General features: G+C 40.7%; 1 protein-coding gene across 1 annotated transcript in view; it reads left to right on the top strand.

Moving 5' to 3' along the window:
• Nucleotides 1-20,409, top strand: part of cntln (centlein, centrosomal protein) — an 81,351-nt gene that overhangs the window by 5,233 nt on the left and 55,709 nt on the right. The window contains exons 3-9 of the mRNA XM_061094327.1: nucleotides 680-764; nucleotides 3,979-4,113; nucleotides 5,032-5,211; nucleotides 7,420-7,553; nucleotides 9,187-9,349; nucleotides 10,116-10,352; nucleotides 17,737-17,874. Coding sequence (XP_060950310.1) covers nucleotides 680-764; nucleotides 3,979-4,113; nucleotides 5,032-5,211; nucleotides 7,420-7,553; nucleotides 9,187-9,349; nucleotides 10,116-10,352; nucleotides 17,737-17,874 — 1,072 coding nt within the window. The remainder of the gene's footprint in view (nucleotides 1-679; nucleotides 765-3,978; nucleotides 4,114-5,031; nucleotides 5,212-7,419; nucleotides 7,554-9,186; nucleotides 9,350-10,115; nucleotides 10,353-17,736; nucleotides 17,875-20,409) is intronic.

The raw sequence follows: 20,409 nt of genomic DNA, 5'->3' as shown, positions 1-20,409 counted from the left end.
GTTGCTCAGGACATGGTGAACACAGCCCAATATACAAGGAGATGTAGCTAGGCCAGCCTGCGTTCCAGCCCCTCTGGGGACGCCAGATACTTATTTCAGCTTCTACCAGGGGAGACGGCTGATCAGAAGAGGCAAAGAGACGGGAGAAAAAGACCTCAGAGACGGGAGGTGTAGAAGAAGCAAATGATGAGCGAAGAGAATGGAGGGCCCCTGGTGGCCTAAAGCAGTTGAAACAAACAGGTCCCAAACTGATGCCTTGTTTTTCTCTCCTTAAAAGTTCATTATGATAAAGGAGGTGCTAGTGGGCATGAGACAAAAGTTCAGAGTAGCTGAACAGTAGCTAATGATTAAACTAACTTCTTGACAACCTTATTTTTTTGTAATTTGGCATCAACAAATTTGGTAAGAGTTAAAATAACATGGGCCACATGTAACAGGATGAAGTTCTCTATAAGGTAAGTACACCAGGCACACAAATAATTAAATTGTACAACATTTTCACAAGAGTTTGATTTTAGAGCTTGAGGTGATAAGGCCCCACAGCGGTGTTGATGTGCTTTTGACCAAGACTTGTGATTTCCACAGCAGAATTCATTTATCTTATCCAAAGCCCCAAGTCACTGGATTTCAGATGACTGTGACCATGTGCTTATTTCTTTTTCTTTTCTCTTACCTCTAGTGAGAAACACAAAGCCGAGATTAAGGACAGGAAGGTGTTGGAGATCTTCCAGATCAAAGACAACAATTTACAGGAGCTGGAACAGGTACAGTACCGCAGGTTGTAACTGTCTGTGCTAAACTAATGTCTTTTAGAGTTCTAGATCATCCAACATGGTCTGAATTACAATCGCTGGGCACGTTATAAGGAACACCAGTACCTCTGTTTGTTCATGAATGGAGCGACAAACAACAACAGCAGTTCCGTGGATTGAAATTCTTTTATTGATGAATCAACAGCTTGTATCCATGGACCCAACATGCCGTGTGTCACCAGTCCAAGCTGCTGCTGTTAGCCCTATACGAGTTCAGGGAATGTTTTCTGGCACACTTTGGATCCCTCAATACCAATCAGCCTTTTTTTGAATGACACTTCTTTGCTTCCCTTAATGGCCACTGTTTACAATCGTCAAATGGCTACTCCAGCATTTAAATGCTCCATGTCACAAAGCAAAAGTCATCTTGACTGGTTTAATTACATGGCAGTGAGCTAACTGTACTTCAGTGGCCTCTGTAATCACTGCATATGAATTCAATAGAACAACCAGTATGTTTTTGTGTGTGTGATGTGGTAGAATTGGGACATTTGCAGCCTGAATGTGCAGCTGACGCATCATCTGGAATTCATACCCAGAAGAATTAAAGCAAAGGTCCTACACGGTGTTAATACGTCCAGGATAAGGACTGTCTTTTATATGTGTCAGTGTGAATCAGAAACAAATATGGATGAAATCTTGAATCAAATCATATTCATAAATTTGCTTTTCACTTATGTCACAACTGTATTTGGCCTCCTTGTATAAACTAACCATATTAACAAATCTTTAATTTGGAAACTGAAAGTTAAATGTCAATACACTGACCAAAGGCCTTGCACAGTTATCAACAAATGTTAAGTTCTTGCTTGCTTAAATGTCAGGTGAAACTTTTATAAGCTAATGTTTTGTAAAGGACTTAATATTCAACATAATCTGTGTAATTCTAGCTGGATACTTCAAGCTGTAGCACTCTCTTACCTGCTTTATTTTGCCTTCGCCCCTTGAGTAATCTTTCTTGATGGTATGATGGCTAACGATAATGACATCACTAATGTAATTTACTCCAAATCATCATCCCTTCACTGAAGCATCTGTCAGTCCCCTTCATTAGCGTCTCTCACCCAGACCCGTGTTCGGTCCTAATGAGACTGGCTGTAATGGAGTCATCAACTTGCCAGCTAGTGTCTTTTTTTCTTCTTCTTACTTTGCCCTCCTCGGCCATTTTAACTCTGATCCAGTCAATTTAACAGTCAGAGAAGTAGCTCATAGAATTACAACATGTGTGATGACATCAAACTGTACTTCAGAGCTAATTTGAGAAACCAAGTGCAGCACTTTTCCAAAGGTTCCAAACAAATCTGAATGAAACCTCCTCTAAGTTTAATAGTATAATCCTCTTGAAGGGTGTGGCCCTCTTGTTTTGGCTGTGCTATGTGCTTGAATCAGTTTTCAAGTCTGGCGGATGCATTAGTGCCTGCGACAGCCAACTTGAAAGCAAATCTCCCAGCCTGCATTTGTTTAACCTCTGGATAGGACTGTGCTGGCAATGCAATGATGTCTGGGAGCAATGCTCTGCCATACAAGAGAAATATATTACATCCTTACTGTAGAACACATTATTTATAAAACATGATTCTTTTTGGAGGCCTTATTGTTTGGTAGCTTATGGAAAAATCATCCTCTGCAGCAAGTGTAAACCTATTTACATGATGTTTTATTAGTTTATCTGAGGCCTTTCAAATCTGCTTTAACCGAAAACCCTTTCGTATTTTCATTCTTCTGCTTGTTCTCCTTCTCAAACTGTTGCTATTATAACTTGCAGACTATTTTAAACGCTCATTAATAGCACTCGGCTCTGTGCTGTCATTCAGCCCTCTGAGAGGCATAATCTCATCCATAGTCTTGAGCCATACATACCCAAATAGTGATTAATTGGTTTTTCCTCTTTTTTTTGGAGATGTGATGGTCTACTGGGTCCACACAGGATTTCACACTCCTCTTAATGTCTCAGCTTTCCAACTTTGATGATGTCTTTTTTTTCTTTCTTGCTCTTCTTATTTTATTCCACCTCTTTCTCTATACACTTCCCCTCGCTGCTCCCTTTCCATTTTTGTTACATAATTAGCTTTCATTTTTGAACTGCATTGGGAATTTTCAAATGCTAATCTTCATGTCCTAGACCTCTTAACTTGGCGGAACCCCCCTCTTTTTCTCCTCTATCAATTGAGCACTACTGGATTTCAAATTGTTCTCGCCTACCTCATTATCAACATTTGAATTTATTGTCCGCTCTCCAGTATAAATCTCTATTAAAGCCCCTCTGTTCTTAGCACGACGAGCTAGGAGTAGCGAGAAACGCTAAATCCACTATCTAGATATATCTGAGTGATTTCCCTCAACATGGCAATTAATTGCATCCCCGAGCACGGCGTTATTTGAGATAGGGGTGTACCCACAGAAGGCCGTGGATTACCAGCCAACGCCAAACCCCAGCTGATGCAGTGTTCAGAGGCCAGCCTCCTCCTGCTCAGGCCGCGGTGGCTGCCAAAAATCATGAAGTGAACATACACCAGCATCAAAACTGGGTAGTCATTAAAATAATTGTATCATATTTGGAGGTGTCTTGTTTGGTGAACATGGTCAATTATTGCGCTTTACAATGTTTTGTAATTCATTGTAGAATTAAAACGAGTGTAATATAGATCCTTACAGTCGAGTGTGGGCGGTTGCTGTGAAGAGTGGAATAAAAACAGAATATTAATTGGCAGCTGTTTTGATAGTTGGTAAATGATTTTAAGTATTATTTCAAAACAGAATGTCAACTAGTTTATGACTCAACTTCTTGTTCCTCAAATGTTTGAATTTGCAGCTCGTTATCGTCTTCACATCTTTGGAAACTGGATGTCATTGAGTTTTGGATAGTTTAACATTACAAGAGATTTAATGATGTCAACTTGGGTTTGAGGAAAATTGTGATGATCATTTTTCATTATTTTCTGATGCTTTAAAGATCAGTCATTTATAAAGAAAATAATCTGCAAAATATTGGATTATGAATTTAATCATTCGTTGTATCCCACCAATAAAAATCATTTGATTTTTTTTTTCTTTTACAATCAAAACCTTATTTTGATTTGAGGTTCCCAATATTAAAAGTATAATATAACCTGTGTCTCCTCTCTATCTGTGTCACGCTGTCTCTTTTCCTCTCACTCTCTGCCAGAAAGTGGAAGTGCAACAGCAAGAGATCAACAACCTGGTGCAGCGGAGGACGACAGTGAATGAGGACAGTGCCTCAATGGAGAAGGAGCTGACAGCTCTGCGTGAACAACTCAGCGATAAGGAGCAGGAACTTAAGGTTGGTGGCACAAATTTTCAGTGGCATTCTGGGTCCTATGCCGGAAAGTCTCTTCTCTGTGGCATTGAACACGACAAGTCCTCCCTTCGGCTTCACCCACAGCCATTTGAATCATTTAGAGGAGCGGGAGTATTTCTCAGCTATCTTTAACACAATCTCTGTGTTTGTTTCTTCACTTCTCAACCTCGCTCCGTCTCAAGCCTTTCTTTGTTATTTAGCTTTCTTTCTCGCTACTGACAATAGAGAATACTTAACAGCTGGAAAGTGTGTGTGTGTGTGAGGGAGGAAGAGGGAGAGAAAGAAAAGCAGGTTGTTAACTTAGGTTCAGATAAATACTTAATGACCGCTTCAGTGGGGGAAAGTGAAAAGTGTGCATGTGATGGTGTGGCTTATCTCTAATTATGCTTAGATGGGACCGGGCTATGATTAATTGATAAAGGAATGGTCCTTACACAGTCTTGGTGAGGTCTCATGGCGTGAAATCGTGGGGGACAGCATCAAAGGAGACCTGGGTTGAGTCTAATGGGTCCTGCAGCAAGCACCATTCTCATTAGGAGCCTGTCATTAAAGCCGACAGACTGGCCCCAGTACCTGCAGGAGCCCAGCTCTTGCAGCACGGCTCGGTCCACACCAGCCAACATCTGGCCGCTCGGCCCAGTCATACAGAACAGGTGACCTTGGCCAAACAGCAGCCCATGCAGGGGGCTCCCGCAGCAAAGCCGGTCCACTGTTTACATATTCATTCCGCCTCAGCCCCATGGGTTGCTTCTCTTTTTTGCATCACTATGTCTTTCTTTTTTCATTTTCTCCGTTTGAATTGCTACTTTTTCTGTTTCTCTCCTTTCGTCACTGTTGTTTATTTGGCCCTCATGACCTCCCACTCTTCTCCTTACACACACACACACACCTCTTATCCAGGAAATGAAGACGGAGTGTAGGAGGAAGGAGGAGGAGGAGCGGCAGGTGGTGCAGGCTCTAGAGGAGGAGAAAGAGGGATTAACTTCCCGCTGGGCCGCCCTACAAGCTGACCTGGAGGAGAAAGAGAGGCAGGCCGACACCCAACAAGACCACAGGGATGCTGCCCAGGCCAGAGTCAAGGTATGAACACGGGGACAAGTCCGTTTAGCATATTTTCCGAAATGTTATTAATATGCACTGTCCCTGACAAAGTAAAGTAAGAAACACAAACACCCACGCTCAAAGTTGCACAGGAAGGGCCAGGTCCTTTATCTTGAACACACCTTGAACTCTGTGATCCCTCACATCCTCTCCTCAGCATGAGAATATAAAATATATCTGTAGCAAATCGCATTATTTAAATATGTAGAGACTATATTCAAAGGAAGGAAAATGAATCATTAAACACGAGGGAGACTTTTTTTCTGTTCACCTGATGACCACAACTGAAGACTCAAGACCAAATGTGCGTCATTATTTATCATCAATACCATCTCTGAGAACATGAGTTGATCTAACAGTGACAGCCGTATCACTGTTTTAACATTCAACCAATCGGATCACAATCAGAGTCCGTGAGGAGGTTTCTCTCGCCTGTTGTCATTTCCTTACAGAATTAATTTTTTCTGTCAGAGTCTCAGGACACCGGAGCTACGGAGGAATCTGACATTCCGTCTGTCCTAATAGACTCATCATTATGAAACATACTGCTACTCTCGTGAAATGGAGTCAGACAGAAAGTCTTGTATAAGTCAGGACTGGAGAGTAATTACACTCGGACGGGATGGAGCCCAGCAACTCGGCTTTATGCACATCCATCACAGCCTAACACACTCGACCTGCTCCTCAGTTTTAGTATCATACTTTGATTTGAAAGATGGAGATGGAGAATACGGGTTGTGCAGGTGGATACATTGTGTCAATTTGTTTGACATAGTAAAGATTTATCCACAAATAGATTAGGTACAAATATGATATAGTTTACTACTTGTTTTTAACTACACAGGAGATTTGAAAATGAAAGAAGTGCTTGATGTTTTATAATGGTCATATATGTAGAAATGTTAGATGATCAAAGTCCATCAACAACACAAACAGTCTCATTAAAAACTAAATATTGTATGTTCTAAATATTGTATGTTTTACTGCAGGGTAACCATAGTTTGCTGTAAGATGTGTTTTTTTTTATTTTATGCTCCTAAACAAGCATAATTGCTGTTTTATGTACATTAACTGCTGTGGTATTTCTTCATTTCTTTCCTTGTAATTACTAATGGCTAATTAATTTTTCATATGGTTGATTCTGGCCCTGTGAAATACTGCTTTTAATTAGATTTAAACTATCAAGGCTCGGGGACCTTTGTGTGTTTGATGCAACGCAATCTGGCCTGCACTAATGGTTTCTTCTTATTAAGGAAAAGCTGTCACTAGCACCTTGTCTACACCTGCTTCAGAGTGAAAGCAGCACAATAGCAGCAGCTGCAGTTCGTCATCAGTGTGTTCATCTCATCTGCTCTGAAGCATTCTGTCAGTGCTCAAAGTCCAATATGCATTAGTGTAATTTGAAAGAAGAGCGACTCGAAGCTGAAAAAGAAGATCTATGTTACAAAATTGAAACATTTATCTCAGTCCGACAGAATGTGAGAACAACACATCTGAAATATATGTGGTGCTAAAAAATGTAACAGCTGTGACTTGTGCAAAGTCCAACAGATACACTTTATTTTATTTCCAAATGAAACAATCTATGAAAAAGTGACTTGTGGACTAAGCTGGGTAAACCCAGGACAAACACATAATAAGGAAATGATTGAATCAACAAGCTGACATAAAAATGCAAATAATATATATATATTTATTGCTATTAAGTAAGTGAATATAGTTGTCAGAGGTGGAATTAGATAGTTTCTTTGTGGTGGCAATTTTTCACAAATAAATAAAATTAATATGAAATTTGAAAATAATCACCAGTTGCATCTATAATAAAAAGAAAAATATTTCGATATTCAACATATTTTTCTCTTTAATGTTTACTGTAAAATACATTTGAATCAGGTTTCAATGCCAAGCAAACTTATAGTTGGCTTTATGTTATTTTTATGAACACAATCAAAACCCTGTGTTTGATTTCCGATTTCTAATATTTAAAACACATAATATAACCTCTCTCTGTAACTCTCTTTCGTCTTTTTCTATCTTCTGCTTTCCTCCTCTTTTGTCATCATCAGTCAGATAACTGCTTTTCTGTGTCTTTGCAGGAGGAATATGTCAAGAAAAACCCTTCAAAAATAAATCATATTTTCCCTTTATTTTCCTGTAAGTGCTTTAAATTTCACTCTGCTTTTCAAGGAGCTGGAGGAGGAGCTACATAATACCTGGAAGGAGTTGTCTAGCTTGCAGAGCCACGGTAGCAGTCAAGCAGACCAGATTTCTTCCAAAGAGAGGGAGGTGGCAGCGAAAGAAGAGCAACTCAGTCAACTTCGGTGAGCCCTACCAACTGAAGCCTTGTCCTGTACATTTCAGTGGCTGTTTTCAAGTCTCTCATTGATTTTTGGGACCAGTTCAGTAGTTAAAGTATCAGCTGTCCTGTGTAGGCATATGCGTATACATCACCTCTCGCGGGTTTCTGTTTGCTGCAGCTCGTATATCACTCTACGCCGTGAGGCTTGGGGGTGACACAGATCTCTTCCACTCTGGCTCACCTAAAGCCACTTGATAAGCCCTGCATAGTGGATATGCTTTAAAAGAGGGAGAAAAGGGAAACAGGGAAGGCTTTGGCTAAGCTTTAGTCGATATGATAAAAACTGTGAGAACCGTCCGAGCCTTAGTGGTAATCTCAACCTTTTTTAACTACTTTCCTGTTTTAATGCCAGAGGTGCTCAGATGTGTCAGTCACACCACGTCTAGAGACCAACCAAGGTTTTAGCTACGTGATTAGAGATGTCCTCAAATGTTAGAGAGCACTTTGTGTTAATTCTATGGGACACAAAACAAATCAGAAAATGAATTTAATGTCATTGTCCTGAAGTGATCACCAGGCCCCAGCTGGTGGGTAGCCACTTTGACATTAACATCTAAAATTCTTTGGGAATTCGTTTTTCCCTCCATGATTTTTAACCGTTCAGTTCTAGAGGCAGTCAAAACAGTGCCAAATCATTAAATCTCCCTCCACTTTATTTAACCACTGGGATAATGTTTTCATGTTGGTATGCAGTGACCTTTTTATGCCATATTTAGTGCTGTGTAATCTTCCCAAACGGTTTAACCTGAATTTCATCGGCCCACAAAATATGTTCCCTGTAGTTTTATAGAATCTCAATCTGTCTTTGGAAAACTTCAGGCGTGCTCTGATGTTCTTTCTGTAGAGCAGAGGTTTCCTTTTTGGCGTCTTGCTTTGGGAGCCATGCTCCGTGCAACCATGCACCATGACTTGTCTATGGTTGACTCATAAACAGGTTTGATGTTTTAACCAGCTTCAGTGATCCCTTACAACCTGTAGCTGTTACTCTGGACTTGTTTCTGCTTTGTGCCATTGGAGTCATCTTAACTTGTAGTCAGAGCAGCCACAGAACTAAATTCAGTTTGTCAAACTGTCGACTGACGAATATCTAAAATCTTTGTGACCCTCTCAACCTTTATGAAAATCAACAGTTTTTGATCATCAGTCTTCTGAGATCTTTTGCAAGGCATGAGTCACATGAGCAGAAGTTTCTTGTGGATGGACAAACTCTCAATGCTTGAGTGGCTCTAATCCTCACCTCTAATCTGGTTTCATTGAGTTGACTCCAGGTTTGTTAAATCCTGACTCCAGTTATCTTTTGTTTTTAGCCTTGGGGTTTATTATTTTGTGGAACCTACATTGTGATTGCTTGAATGGTGGATTCAATATGAACAAAAACAATACGATTCTATCATTAGTTTAAATGGACTGTTTGTAATTTGCTGTAATTTAGCTTAAAATCAAATAATATTTTAAGACACATTTAATGGGTGAATGCAGACACTTCCAAAGTGTTCCCTTGCTTGACTCGTTATTTAGGTGTATTGATTATATTCAAGGACATCACTTTTCTTATGCACATCCATTATGTATACTGTAAATGTTTGTGTGTATAGACGTGAGTTTGCAGAAGTGCAGACTCTGTACAGACAGAGCTCAAACCATGCAGCAGAGCAGAGCCATCTGATCAAGCAACTGGAAGGACTCAACCTGGACACACAGAGAGTCCTGAGGAACCAAGAAGAGGCGCACACTGCTGACACCACCTCCTACCAGAGGGTACGACGCACACATGCACATACACAAGCCAAACCTCAGACTCGTCATTATTATAACCACTTTGTTGGGCTCCACTCATGCCTCACCCGCTTGGGTGATTTATGTCCAGGCTCACTGTAACCTACAATTATTTTACTGGTGCCAGAAAATAAGGACTCTTCCCACAGTATCCTGTTACTAGTGAATATGTTCTTAACCTTTCACCCTTCTGTCGGATGACTGTTCCTCTGTCTCATCCATAGACGTAAAAAAGGTGGGGAGCACTGGCAGAGGCTTGGAGCAAGGATTAGTCATAAAATATGAATGAACATTTTGGTTCCACTCACCAATATCTTCTTTTTTTAAACATTTGTTGTATTTCAAAATATCATTTTTTGCTCTTTACATGAGGGACTTTGTCTCATCTTCCTCTAAAGCCTCTTTTAGACAGGCCCTGGACCCTGGAAATTCTCCATAGGGGCTGTATATAAAAGCTCTAGATTCTGGAGCGGTAATGTCCTCCACCTAGATGCTGTGCCTTGGTGCCCCCCCCTCACCTGAATGCTACAGAGATTTTTTCTGTTGTTATGAAAGCATCTGTCCCGGGTGTTCTTCGTATATGAAAGACAAAATCCAGAAAATGTCTGCACTCTATTGTCAGGACATCATCGGCATATCTGACATCCCATCTCTAGTTGATCTGACCCATTCTTTTACCTCGTCACCTCCCCTCCTCCACTCTGTTTGTTTGACCAACCTGTCCGTCTTTATTTGTGCTTGTTGACAGCTGTACAAGGAGTTGAGTCAATGCTACCAGGCCCTCGTGTCCAGCGAGGCCAAGCTCCGTCAGAGTCACCAGGAGCTGGGCAGCCGGCTGGCTCAGAAAGACCAACACATCCTGCAACTCCAGGCCCAGCTTCAACAGCAGGAGCAGGAGAAAATACAACTGCAGCAGCAACAACAGCAGCTACAGGCTCAGCAGACAACAACTAACTCCTCAACCAACAGACAAACCAACTTTAAGGTAAGCACTCCTCTCATTGGTCACCCTCTCCTACTCATTAGAGTCTACCTAGTGCATTGCAACTCCAGGCTAAGAAGTGCTTTTCTGCTCTGCTGCAGTTGTTGAACTTTGAATTGTGTGGGTTTTTGCAACAAACTCCAGTAGGCTTATTATTCCCTGCTTATTATACCTATATTTTGTTTCTTACACGATACCCACATTAAACCATGGTGCTTTTGTCAATCACTTGTCGAGAGCTAGTGTCTAATTGTCCTGAGGAATAGAAACGGCAAAGTGTAGGTGGATAAGTAGGTGCAGCAATAAATGATAAGCCCCACCATGGCCTGTGGTGGTGGTCTTATACTGAGAATCACTCTCTTGATATCGCTCCAGTTCACCTTTGATCTGTCCATCTCTCTTAGCAGCAGTGTCTTTCATGTCAGCTATCTGATCTTCCCCTCGTTCCCGGTCCTAGGAACACATGCACTCGCTGACTTTCTTCATCCACCTTCTCCCTCTTTCCTCCCACTCAAGTACCTGGAAGTCCTTTTAACACACTCCGGTCACATAGCAGTTAAGACAGCTAAGAGGTGGAGAGAGGTGCTTTAATTGGAGCCGGGTAATGTTCTTGAAGATGCTGTTTGAGTTCCAGCTCTACATCTGTCAGTCAGCAGGGGTTTGGCTTCAGCTCTCTACCTTTGAACTGTCACCCCAAGGCGATAGAGGCTGAAGCATACATTTAATGGTGCAGCCACAATTTAAGTGTCCTTTAATAACTACTAATAACACGGTGATCGGTGCTTCTCGGACCACACAGTGTCAAAGACTGGGTGGAGAATACTAACAGGTATCTGTATCTTGTACACTTGAGCCACGAGTTCTAACGAGACTCCGTCTGTTCTGCAGCACGACTTTCACTTCAGTTTATACTGCGGCTGATTGCAGGTAAAACAACTCAGGAGCTGGTGATAATATATATATTTTTGCAGCAGTTGAGTAATTTCTTTGGGCCAGAGACTGCAACTGTTTAATTTGATTAGTTGATATTTTCTGACAGTGCTGTTCCCAGACTGCGGAAGCTACAAGATATCAGCTCAAATATTAAGTGAGTTACAATCGCCCTGTCTCACTTAACCCTGTTAATTTAACCAGCTGTGAAGTATAAATGGATCATTTAGTCAGTAATTAAATTCAGTACTGCAGTGTTCCTCCAGTAATTAATACTACATTTAGAGACGATGTGTGTGTGTAGAGTGGGCATGCATGCATGCATAGTGCATACATGCATTTAGTGTATTGTGTTTGTGAGTGTGTGTGTGTGTGGTTGTGTGTGGTTGTGTGTGTGTGTGTGTGTGTGTGTGTGTGTGTGTGTGTGTGTGTGTGTGTGTGTGTGTGTGTGTGTGTGTGTGCGTATGTGCACACTTCACCTTCACTCTCTTCCACAGCCAGGTCAGATTATAAAATAGCTCAAGCATTTTCTAGCTTAAGATATAATTACAAAAGTATTATTTATTTATCCTGTGATCAGAATGAATATTAAGCTTTGTTTACTGAACACATGTAGATGCTGTCTGGCTGATTTGTTTCTATAACTTTTAACTTTCTTTCACATCAAAGTGAACAGATCAAGTATCCCAAGGTATAGCGCTCAGTCAGGAGGGCTTTCTGTTTCCCACTCTGTAATTTCCCTGACAGGTTGTGCGTATGTGTGTACGCGTGTGTCTGCAGCGGCGTGTGTTTGACTAAAGGTGTGTGTTTCCGAGCACATAATCGCAAATTCTGTAACAACTTCCTCCCGAACACCTGTTAAATTCTAATGCTCAGGTTGTTAAGGCAGATTTGATTTTAATTTTAAATGTTTTGGTGGAAGTTACCATTGGAGGTGATCAAAGTGCTGATCGCTACGGGAGCACAGGGGAGAGACGCAGCGCTCATTTGAATATAGACCAGAGTGACGGCTTTGAACACCCCTCCCGCAGTGGTTTGGAGGGGGGAATAAAAGTGGAGGGTGGGTGAGAGGAATAACACCCATTGTGTGTATACTTCATGCTGTGCACAAAGATTGAATGTCGGTTCTCTCCTGTCTCATGCCAAGTTAATTCTTTACAGGAAGCTTAATGAGACCTTACAAAGGCTTTAACATACATGAACAATGTTGGTGAACCGAACTGTTCTTCCTGCCTGTTAAAATGAACAATGCTGTGCGTGGGGTTATTTCATTTTTTTTTTTGCAGTCTCTTACCTACTGTATCAACAAACCTCACAACCTCCCAGTCTACATTAAATTCAGAAATTGATGGTGGTTTGTTTTTTAGATGAATAGATAAATACTTAATTGACCCTGAAGGAAATCTCAGGGCATCTAAAGAAAAGCAGCACAGATATATAAACATTAAAAAAACAGATTTAGTCTTAAAAATATAAACTAAATGTGTATGTGTATTTAAAAAATCAAACAAAAATATATTAAAACAACCTGTCCAGTTGTGCAACAAAGTGATTGTAGAGCCAGTAGCTGACTGAACTTCAGTATTTTCCCACAGAAAAACATAATCACATGTAAGTCTTAATTCATAGTAATTTCATATAATTGATTTAAACTGCTGATTGTTTTTATGATTCATCACTTAGCGTATACAATTTAATTAAAAAGGAAAAAGCTCCCCGTTTTTTTAAAATTCTTAATAACTTAAACGTTTTTCCAACAACTCTAACAACTGAACCTGCCCTGTATGTATTTTCAGGTGTGTTCTGTATTATATATTTGTTTGTGTGTGTTTGCACTGAACAGCATGTGATGCAGTCTGAGCAAACTGCCAGGTTTCAGAGGTTCGGGTTGCCAGGTTGGGTGGTGACATTACACTTTATAGGCAGGGAAGATCCCTCATTAGTGGACAAAAAAACACAACCTCGACTGCTCATTTAATCATTTATGACTCTTTCCCTAACTGCATGATTGTATTTCTAATAGTTGGGTGTTTGGCTGCTGTCAGAGCTGTGCTGTGATTAAAGACCAACATTAGAAACCGTAGCTGACCTCAGGCTTTCTGGAAGCTTCACCACTGTAAATGAGTGGTAAGTTGTTAATTGTGTGGGCAGTTATTCAAAGCACCGGTTACTTTCTCATCATCACTGGAAAGGGAAAATTAGGCTTGTTTGCTCTCTCCAGAAAAGTTCAGTCTAAATTTCTGTGAAAGACGCCACTTTGTCTCTAAAATGTTTACTGAAACTTAATCTATAATAGTTTGTTTTTTTTATCACAGCAGAGATTTCTACATGTGTAAATATGATTTAATGATGGCTTCATTCCGTTTTGCTCCTTTAGGCTCAAGGTTTTTATAATTTGTTTGTTCTGACTCTGTGACACTGTCATGACTCTTGATTAGAAAAGAGACAATAATGTTGTAAGTAACATCTGTGCTCTCCATCTTCTTTGAAGATGACTTATTTTCACACAATCAATTACTCTCACTCTCACTATGACCTCTTACTATGCCCAGCTACCCCACCCACTGTGCCGCTCCCTAAAGAATTGTGCACATGTATCATCACCTTACTTTGAAACTAGCATTAAATTGAAATTTGTAGCATATGATGCACACAATCTTTATCACACATAAGAGTTCTTCAAACGATTATTACCTTAAGCACAAAAGCAACATTTCCCAAGAGGACCAAGCTTTTTTTTTTTTTTTTTTAGTGAAATTGATTGAAGCCTTTTTTTGTGCATCTCCCTCAGCTTGTTGAGATGGTTTCAGCTTCTCCCTTGTTATTTATGTTACCAACATAAACACTTTTAGATGTATAATTAAAGTGCACAAATACACCCACCGTTTTGCCGGGTCACATTTTGCTTAGGTGAGACGTTTCTTTTGATCATCCTCATCATTAATATCAACCGTCAAGTGAAAACGAGGACACCATAATGCTGCAAGGGAAAACGGAAATACATTTCAAATATGCAAACAGACAAAGGTTCCTCCTGTTAGATTTTTTAAAAGCTCCACTTTTTAGTGGCTATGACCTTTGAACAGCAGAAGGATAAAGGAAATATAAGTCGAAAGAAGCAAGTACATGGTATTTACTGTGCGTGTGCTTAAAGTCTTCTCCGCTACTTTTCACAACAACATTTATGAAAAGCTTTTATCAGATATATTTGAGCTGTTTTCTCTACGATCTTATTTTGACTGTGAACATTTGTTTTTCCATCGGGAATGCCTCTCCGTCAGCTCTTCTGTCAGGACCTCTCTAAAAGCATGTTCAAATGTTTTGCAACCTCCTGCTGCATTTACATACACCCCCTCACCTCAGGTACATCAGTAAACCTCATTATTTGAAAACATTAAACGTTATAAATGAATAAAAAATAAATGCTTGAAAATAGAAAGCAATTTTGTTGAATTATAAAATGCAACTTTTGTCATCCTCTCATCTTGCGTATGCTGTGTGTGTACGTGTTATTAGTAAATAGTGTTGTCAACATTAGTTTGTGTGCGAGTGTGCGTATTTGGAGCCGGGCCATGTCCGGGGCCAGAAACATACTAATGACATGGACTCCAGCGGTGTGTTTTACCAGCTCAACTGCTCTCATTAGATGAAAACCTCTGCGTAGTGCAGCTCGCCTCATTAATGAAGCACAGCCATGTGCCGCTGCAGATACACACGCACTCACTCGTCCAAGCGCACACACACACACCCGGGTCAAACAGGCTGTGTGGGAGGACGCAGGGCGCACACACACACACACACACACACACACCCGCACGGACGCACATGCACATACTCTGCATCCTACTCCCTTTGCACTGTCCTTCTATGAAGTCCCTCTCCACTGCGCTACCAGTTAACACACACGCTCATACATATATGCACACGCATTTTTTTGAAGAATCATCATCTTGAATACAAAGTGCACTTGGCCTGTTGGAGGGGGGGGGGACCTCCTCCTCACTTCTCAAGCCTATCAGATCACTTTCACAAACCCTTGTCCCTCTGCAGATGTGTGCAAATGTGATTGTGTAAGTATGTATTTCGGTGTGTCTGTGTGTGTGTGTGTGTGTGTGTGTTTGAGGGGCCCCTCCTGATTATAGCTGCTCCATAATTAACAGTGATCAGATTTGTTTTGTGGCATAAATGGTGCATGTGTAGAACATTAGGCCTGGCAAGTCTCATTTCACATTCAGCTCAAGGGCTCGGCAGCAGACGGGTCACGAGCTTCAGGGAGCACAATCACAAGCCTCGCTCCATATGGTCCTGCCTGCCGCATCCTCACCAGCAAGGGCCGCCAGTGCCAGACAAGTTCCCCCAAGAACCTAATCGTGTTCAGTAATTACCAAGACTGGTTTTTCTCTTTTTTTTACCCTCCTTCCCTCCCCCAGCTCCCCCCCTATCTCTTGCTCTTTTCTTCTCCTTCAATCTCACGCGCTCTCTCCCTGTCTGTTGCATTTACTAAGCTGCTTGTAATATGTTTATGTTTATTTCCCTTTTTACACCTTTTCTGCAGTTTTCCAGTTTTTTGCTGGATGGAAAATTTAGGATGGGGATGAGAGAGATTGCGAGAGAAAAATAACTCAGACACTCCCACTTCGGTTTAATTTCTAAATTGCTTTATGTGGCTGATGCCGAAAAACCCAGCCCGTCCTCCTGACTGCCTGGAAATTATAAATAATTGTAACAGATGCGCCAATATGGCCGGCCTCCAATAAACGAGGCCCCAGATAATTTGACCAACCCCGTTTGACAGGCCAATTTAATAAAACATGAACAAAATCTTCCTCACTAATAATTTATCATCCCCTCTCCTCCCCTTTGGTTAAAGTTGATTACCCTGGCAGTTAACAAGGTCACGCCCAGATGCCAGGTTTCTGATAATGCAATCAGAACTTGTTGGAAAAAAGGTGATGACATCCTGTGCGGTTTTCCTCACTATACCTGACCTCCCGGTACAGCACAGTTGTGAATGCCTCTATTTGTCAAAAGCCTTCAATTTGATGTGTTGTGTTGAAAACGCACTTGATAGCAGCAGGTGAGGTTGTTTTTTTGTCTCCAAGTGTTTCACACCTTTATATCAAGGATTTAAGAAAAGAAAGGTGTAAATGTGCAGTGAGGTGATGGAGTCAAGAGGTCTGTGGGTGCGTGTTAACATCAAGATAAAGACATTAACGAAGTTTCACGTAAAAAGAGTCATCTTACTTTTGAGTGAATGCGTCTGTAAAGCTAAACATATCCTGTCCTTTAAAATGACCAAGTCCCTGCAAGCATCATGAAGGAACTGTTGAAGAGTTAAGATTGAATGTCAAATATAGGTGAAATGGACATTACAAAATTCCTACTTGCATGGATTCATTTTAAGAATGTGTACATCACCACGTGCTTCTCCCTGTGTCGGCCCTCTGCTTCATCCTGGTCTTCTTCAGTTTGTTTCGGGTTGTCCCTGCTGTGTGCTGAGGTGTGCAGATGCTGCAAGACCCTGCTAATAGACACTGATAAATAGATATGCCATGATAACACACCACACACTAACACTAACCCACAATGTTGTTGGTGGTAGATGTGCTGCCCCACCCCCATCATGACCCATCTGTTGGTTGACTTCAATTTAAGGAAATGTAACTTAGACATCCAGTATGAAAGGTTCACTCCACTCAACCACACACTTTGATACTGTAGATTTTGTTGTTGCATTGGTCCAGAGCTCATAACATTACATTCTGGTCCATTAAGATTGTATCAGGGCAAACAGTGTCTCTGCCTCTCCTATAGATTACACCATGGATACTATAATTTGTGATCATAAAATAGAAAAAACTTGGCTTTTTCTTTGATTTCACAAAAATGATATTTTCCTTTTTTTTATGTTTTAGATTTGCTAAACAAAACCAAGTTGTGTTAACTCCGACTCAACTAACCACAATTTGTATTTGAACAATTTTATCTGAATTATCTGCATTATTTTTTTGCTTTGGCAATATTAATAATAATTTAATTTACCAGTACATCGTGTTCCACAAATTTAATAAGTATTTTAACATTTCTTCTATTTTGCTTCCTGAGTTTTCGGTTTTGTATGATGGTCCACAACCAGTTTATAATTCTTCTTCATTGGGGAAAAAACAGTCAAAGATATTTTGACATGTCACGAGGATGTATCATTACTTACTATTAAGTAATACTAATAAGTTCTTAACCAAATGAAAACGTTATCCTCTTGAGTCTGATCTAAATAAAGCTTCAAATGACTGTTCAGTCATTCTCACATGTCAAGACATGCAACTTGTATGTTGTTGTCAATGCAGCCAGTTGTCTTGCATATGCTTACTGTAACTTTGGATTCAGACATTGTTGCAACACTTATCACTCTCCCTTTCTTTTGTTCTCACATCTTTTTGTTTTTCCCTCCTTACAGGCAGTGGTGTCAGAGCAGGATCATGCCGTAGCTCAGAGTCGTAGCCCGTCTGACCAGAGCTCCAAACGAGGAGCAGACCCCAGGCCAGAGGACAAGAGCCCACAACGCAGATCCACCAGCTCCCTAAAAAGACATCAGGTAGATTAGCGCACACACAACTGCTAATTATGTCAAAGACAGCATGTGGGGCTAACATGCCCACGCGTATCCATCACTACCTTGCTACGATTAGATCAAAGCTACAAAGAGGGGCTACGAAGGAAATGATCTGTAGAGAATCATGTGATATATCAGACCCTGGCTTTGCCAACCTTTGTCCTGAACTCCACAACACACACAGATGCCCCTCCTACTGTGACCAGGCCGGCGTGTGCTGCTGGTTTCACGCATGCCTTGGGCTCAGGCACTGGCTAATTTACCGCTTCAGCAGTACATTATGAACAAAAAAGAAGCTTTTGATCTTCTCAGTATTCCACTCATAAGTTTGGCAGGTTAGTTTCTAGATGGCCTCACTCACTGTAAACCTGGCCTGAAGACACATTGTTTGATTAACAGCACTGTCCTCATTATAGCTCCAGTAGACGTGCTTCTATTAGGCCATTTATACATGTTATGTAATTATTTTTTACAGAATATTAAAAGTAATGCATAGAAATAGATAAATTGTATTAATTTAATTTGATGTGCTTCCCTTTTTTGTAGGCACTGCTATGCTTGCCTTAGAACACGCACATATACACAATCTGGCTGTTAACACATATTTCTGATCCTGGTGTCGATAGTTTTACCTCACAGAGGGATTGTAATTGATTTATATGTAATACATTTTTCATACCTTATTGCACTGAATAATAACATTAGGCATAATGGGATTTATGAAAGTGTAAACCGGTGTCTTTAATGCAGTGTGCCTGCGTTGTCCTTTTCAAGTCAAAACTAAACTTGACTTGATCTCAAAGGTCTAAGAAACTAAGACAACCACAGCACAGTCACTTTTCTGGAATTCAGCATTTTGAAGTTTTTCATCACCCGTACCCTGTCTGTGTATATAAAATGAGGAGGCTTACTCATCCTTCTTCTCATTACTTGGGCTCAGCGTGGTGCACTATTATAGTGAAAAGTCTTTAAATGAGTACGTCCCTGTCCCGTCTTGACAGGCTTCACTAGATGTGATATTGTAGTTTTTCCCCCCTGACCACACACACATCTGTTGCATACGTACTTTACATTTAAAAATTACAATTTGGTGCTGCCGCCTGATCGTATGGCAGGAGCTTGGCCAGAGTAGAGCCCACAGAGATTTAATCAAAATTGCACATTTTAATATATCCGGCTGACATGTAGTAATATGTCCTATATATCTACCTTATTGGCTGTTTATCTCCCCAAACAAAATGATTTGAACAGCTTCTACTATGTCACCAAGGGAGTGTTTTCAGTAAGTGTTGCTTACTTAGTGCCTTTGTCACTTCATTTACCAACTTTTCACATACGTTTACCTTAAACAACATTTTTAACAACATCAAGTCTAAACTTTTCGTTCATAGAAACACATGAACGTTTTATGCTGTTGTTACTGTTAGCTTCTCATTGTCCAAGTATGATGATGCTCCAAAGAAGCCATAAACCTGCTGTGCTTCATTACGCTCTATTCAAACAATAATACCAAACTGCAAGGTCAAAAGCTGATGAAACGAGCCCTCTGTGAATCCTATTGCTGCCACCTAGGGCACGATTTGCAGCTCTTCCAGTAAGTGCCCTTAAGTGATGTGATTATTGGCTGAGGTGACGAGCAGTCACAGTGGTGCATGACTCAGAGTTTGTTACACACTGGAGATGAAAATCAGGTGCTGTGTTTTTGTCATTAAACGAATGTCTCTGAATTTGAGTGATGAAAGTTCAGTTTGAACTGGGAAACCTGATTCCAAATAAGTATTAAAAGTTTATTAATCTATAAATGATTCATAAAAAGTTAAGTCGATTAAGTCGAAGTTAAGTGCGACCAACATTCTGTGAAGTGCGACTAAAATTTTTCTCGGCCGCTTCCTCATTTCATCTAAAAAATAACAAATTGAATGTGTTCTTCAGTTTACAGCTTTACTCCTCTCAGAATTTATTTTATATCCAGTCAAATTTGGTATAGGACAATATTGAACAATTGAATCGAATCGGTTTGTTTTTACCTCGTTGTTTACCTCATTCAGTTCTCAGGTTACTGGCTCTTTAAAGTATCTGTATCTGTTGGTCTTTAGAATTCTTTTGCTGCTTTTAACACTTTTGTATGGGCAACACATTTGATGTAGATTCGCTTTGTGTGTGTGTGTGTGTGTGTGTCAGTCTATGTTTGTCTATCTACAGTAAGTAGGTATCCTTCTTGTCCTGCACTCGTGTGCATGTGCACAACATTCCTCCTCATCTGAGAACCCGAACAAGTTCAGCTTTGAGAGCTCCAGACACACACATGACACGCGGCTGCAATCATAAAGAGGCCCATTGATGACAGTGACCCCTCTCGCTCTCTTGGAGATGGAGGGAGAGAGGGTGGCGGAGAGGTGAAAGGAGGAGGGAGTTAGGCGAAGAAATGTTTCTTCTTTGCTACACAACCAGTGACACTGACCCCTCAGTAAATAAGAGTTTTACTCTGGCATACGCACAGACTCTGTTTAGATACCG

The sequence above is a fragment of the Limanda limanda genome, chromosome 2 (assembly GCF_963576545.1).
Source record: "Limanda limanda chromosome 2, fLimLim1.1, whole genome shotgun sequence".
In the NCBI taxonomy this organism is placed as follows: Eukaryota; Metazoa; Chordata; class Actinopteri; order Pleuronectiformes; family Pleuronectidae; genus Limanda; species Limanda limanda.
This window is presented reverse-complemented; position numbering and strand designations above follow the sequence as displayed.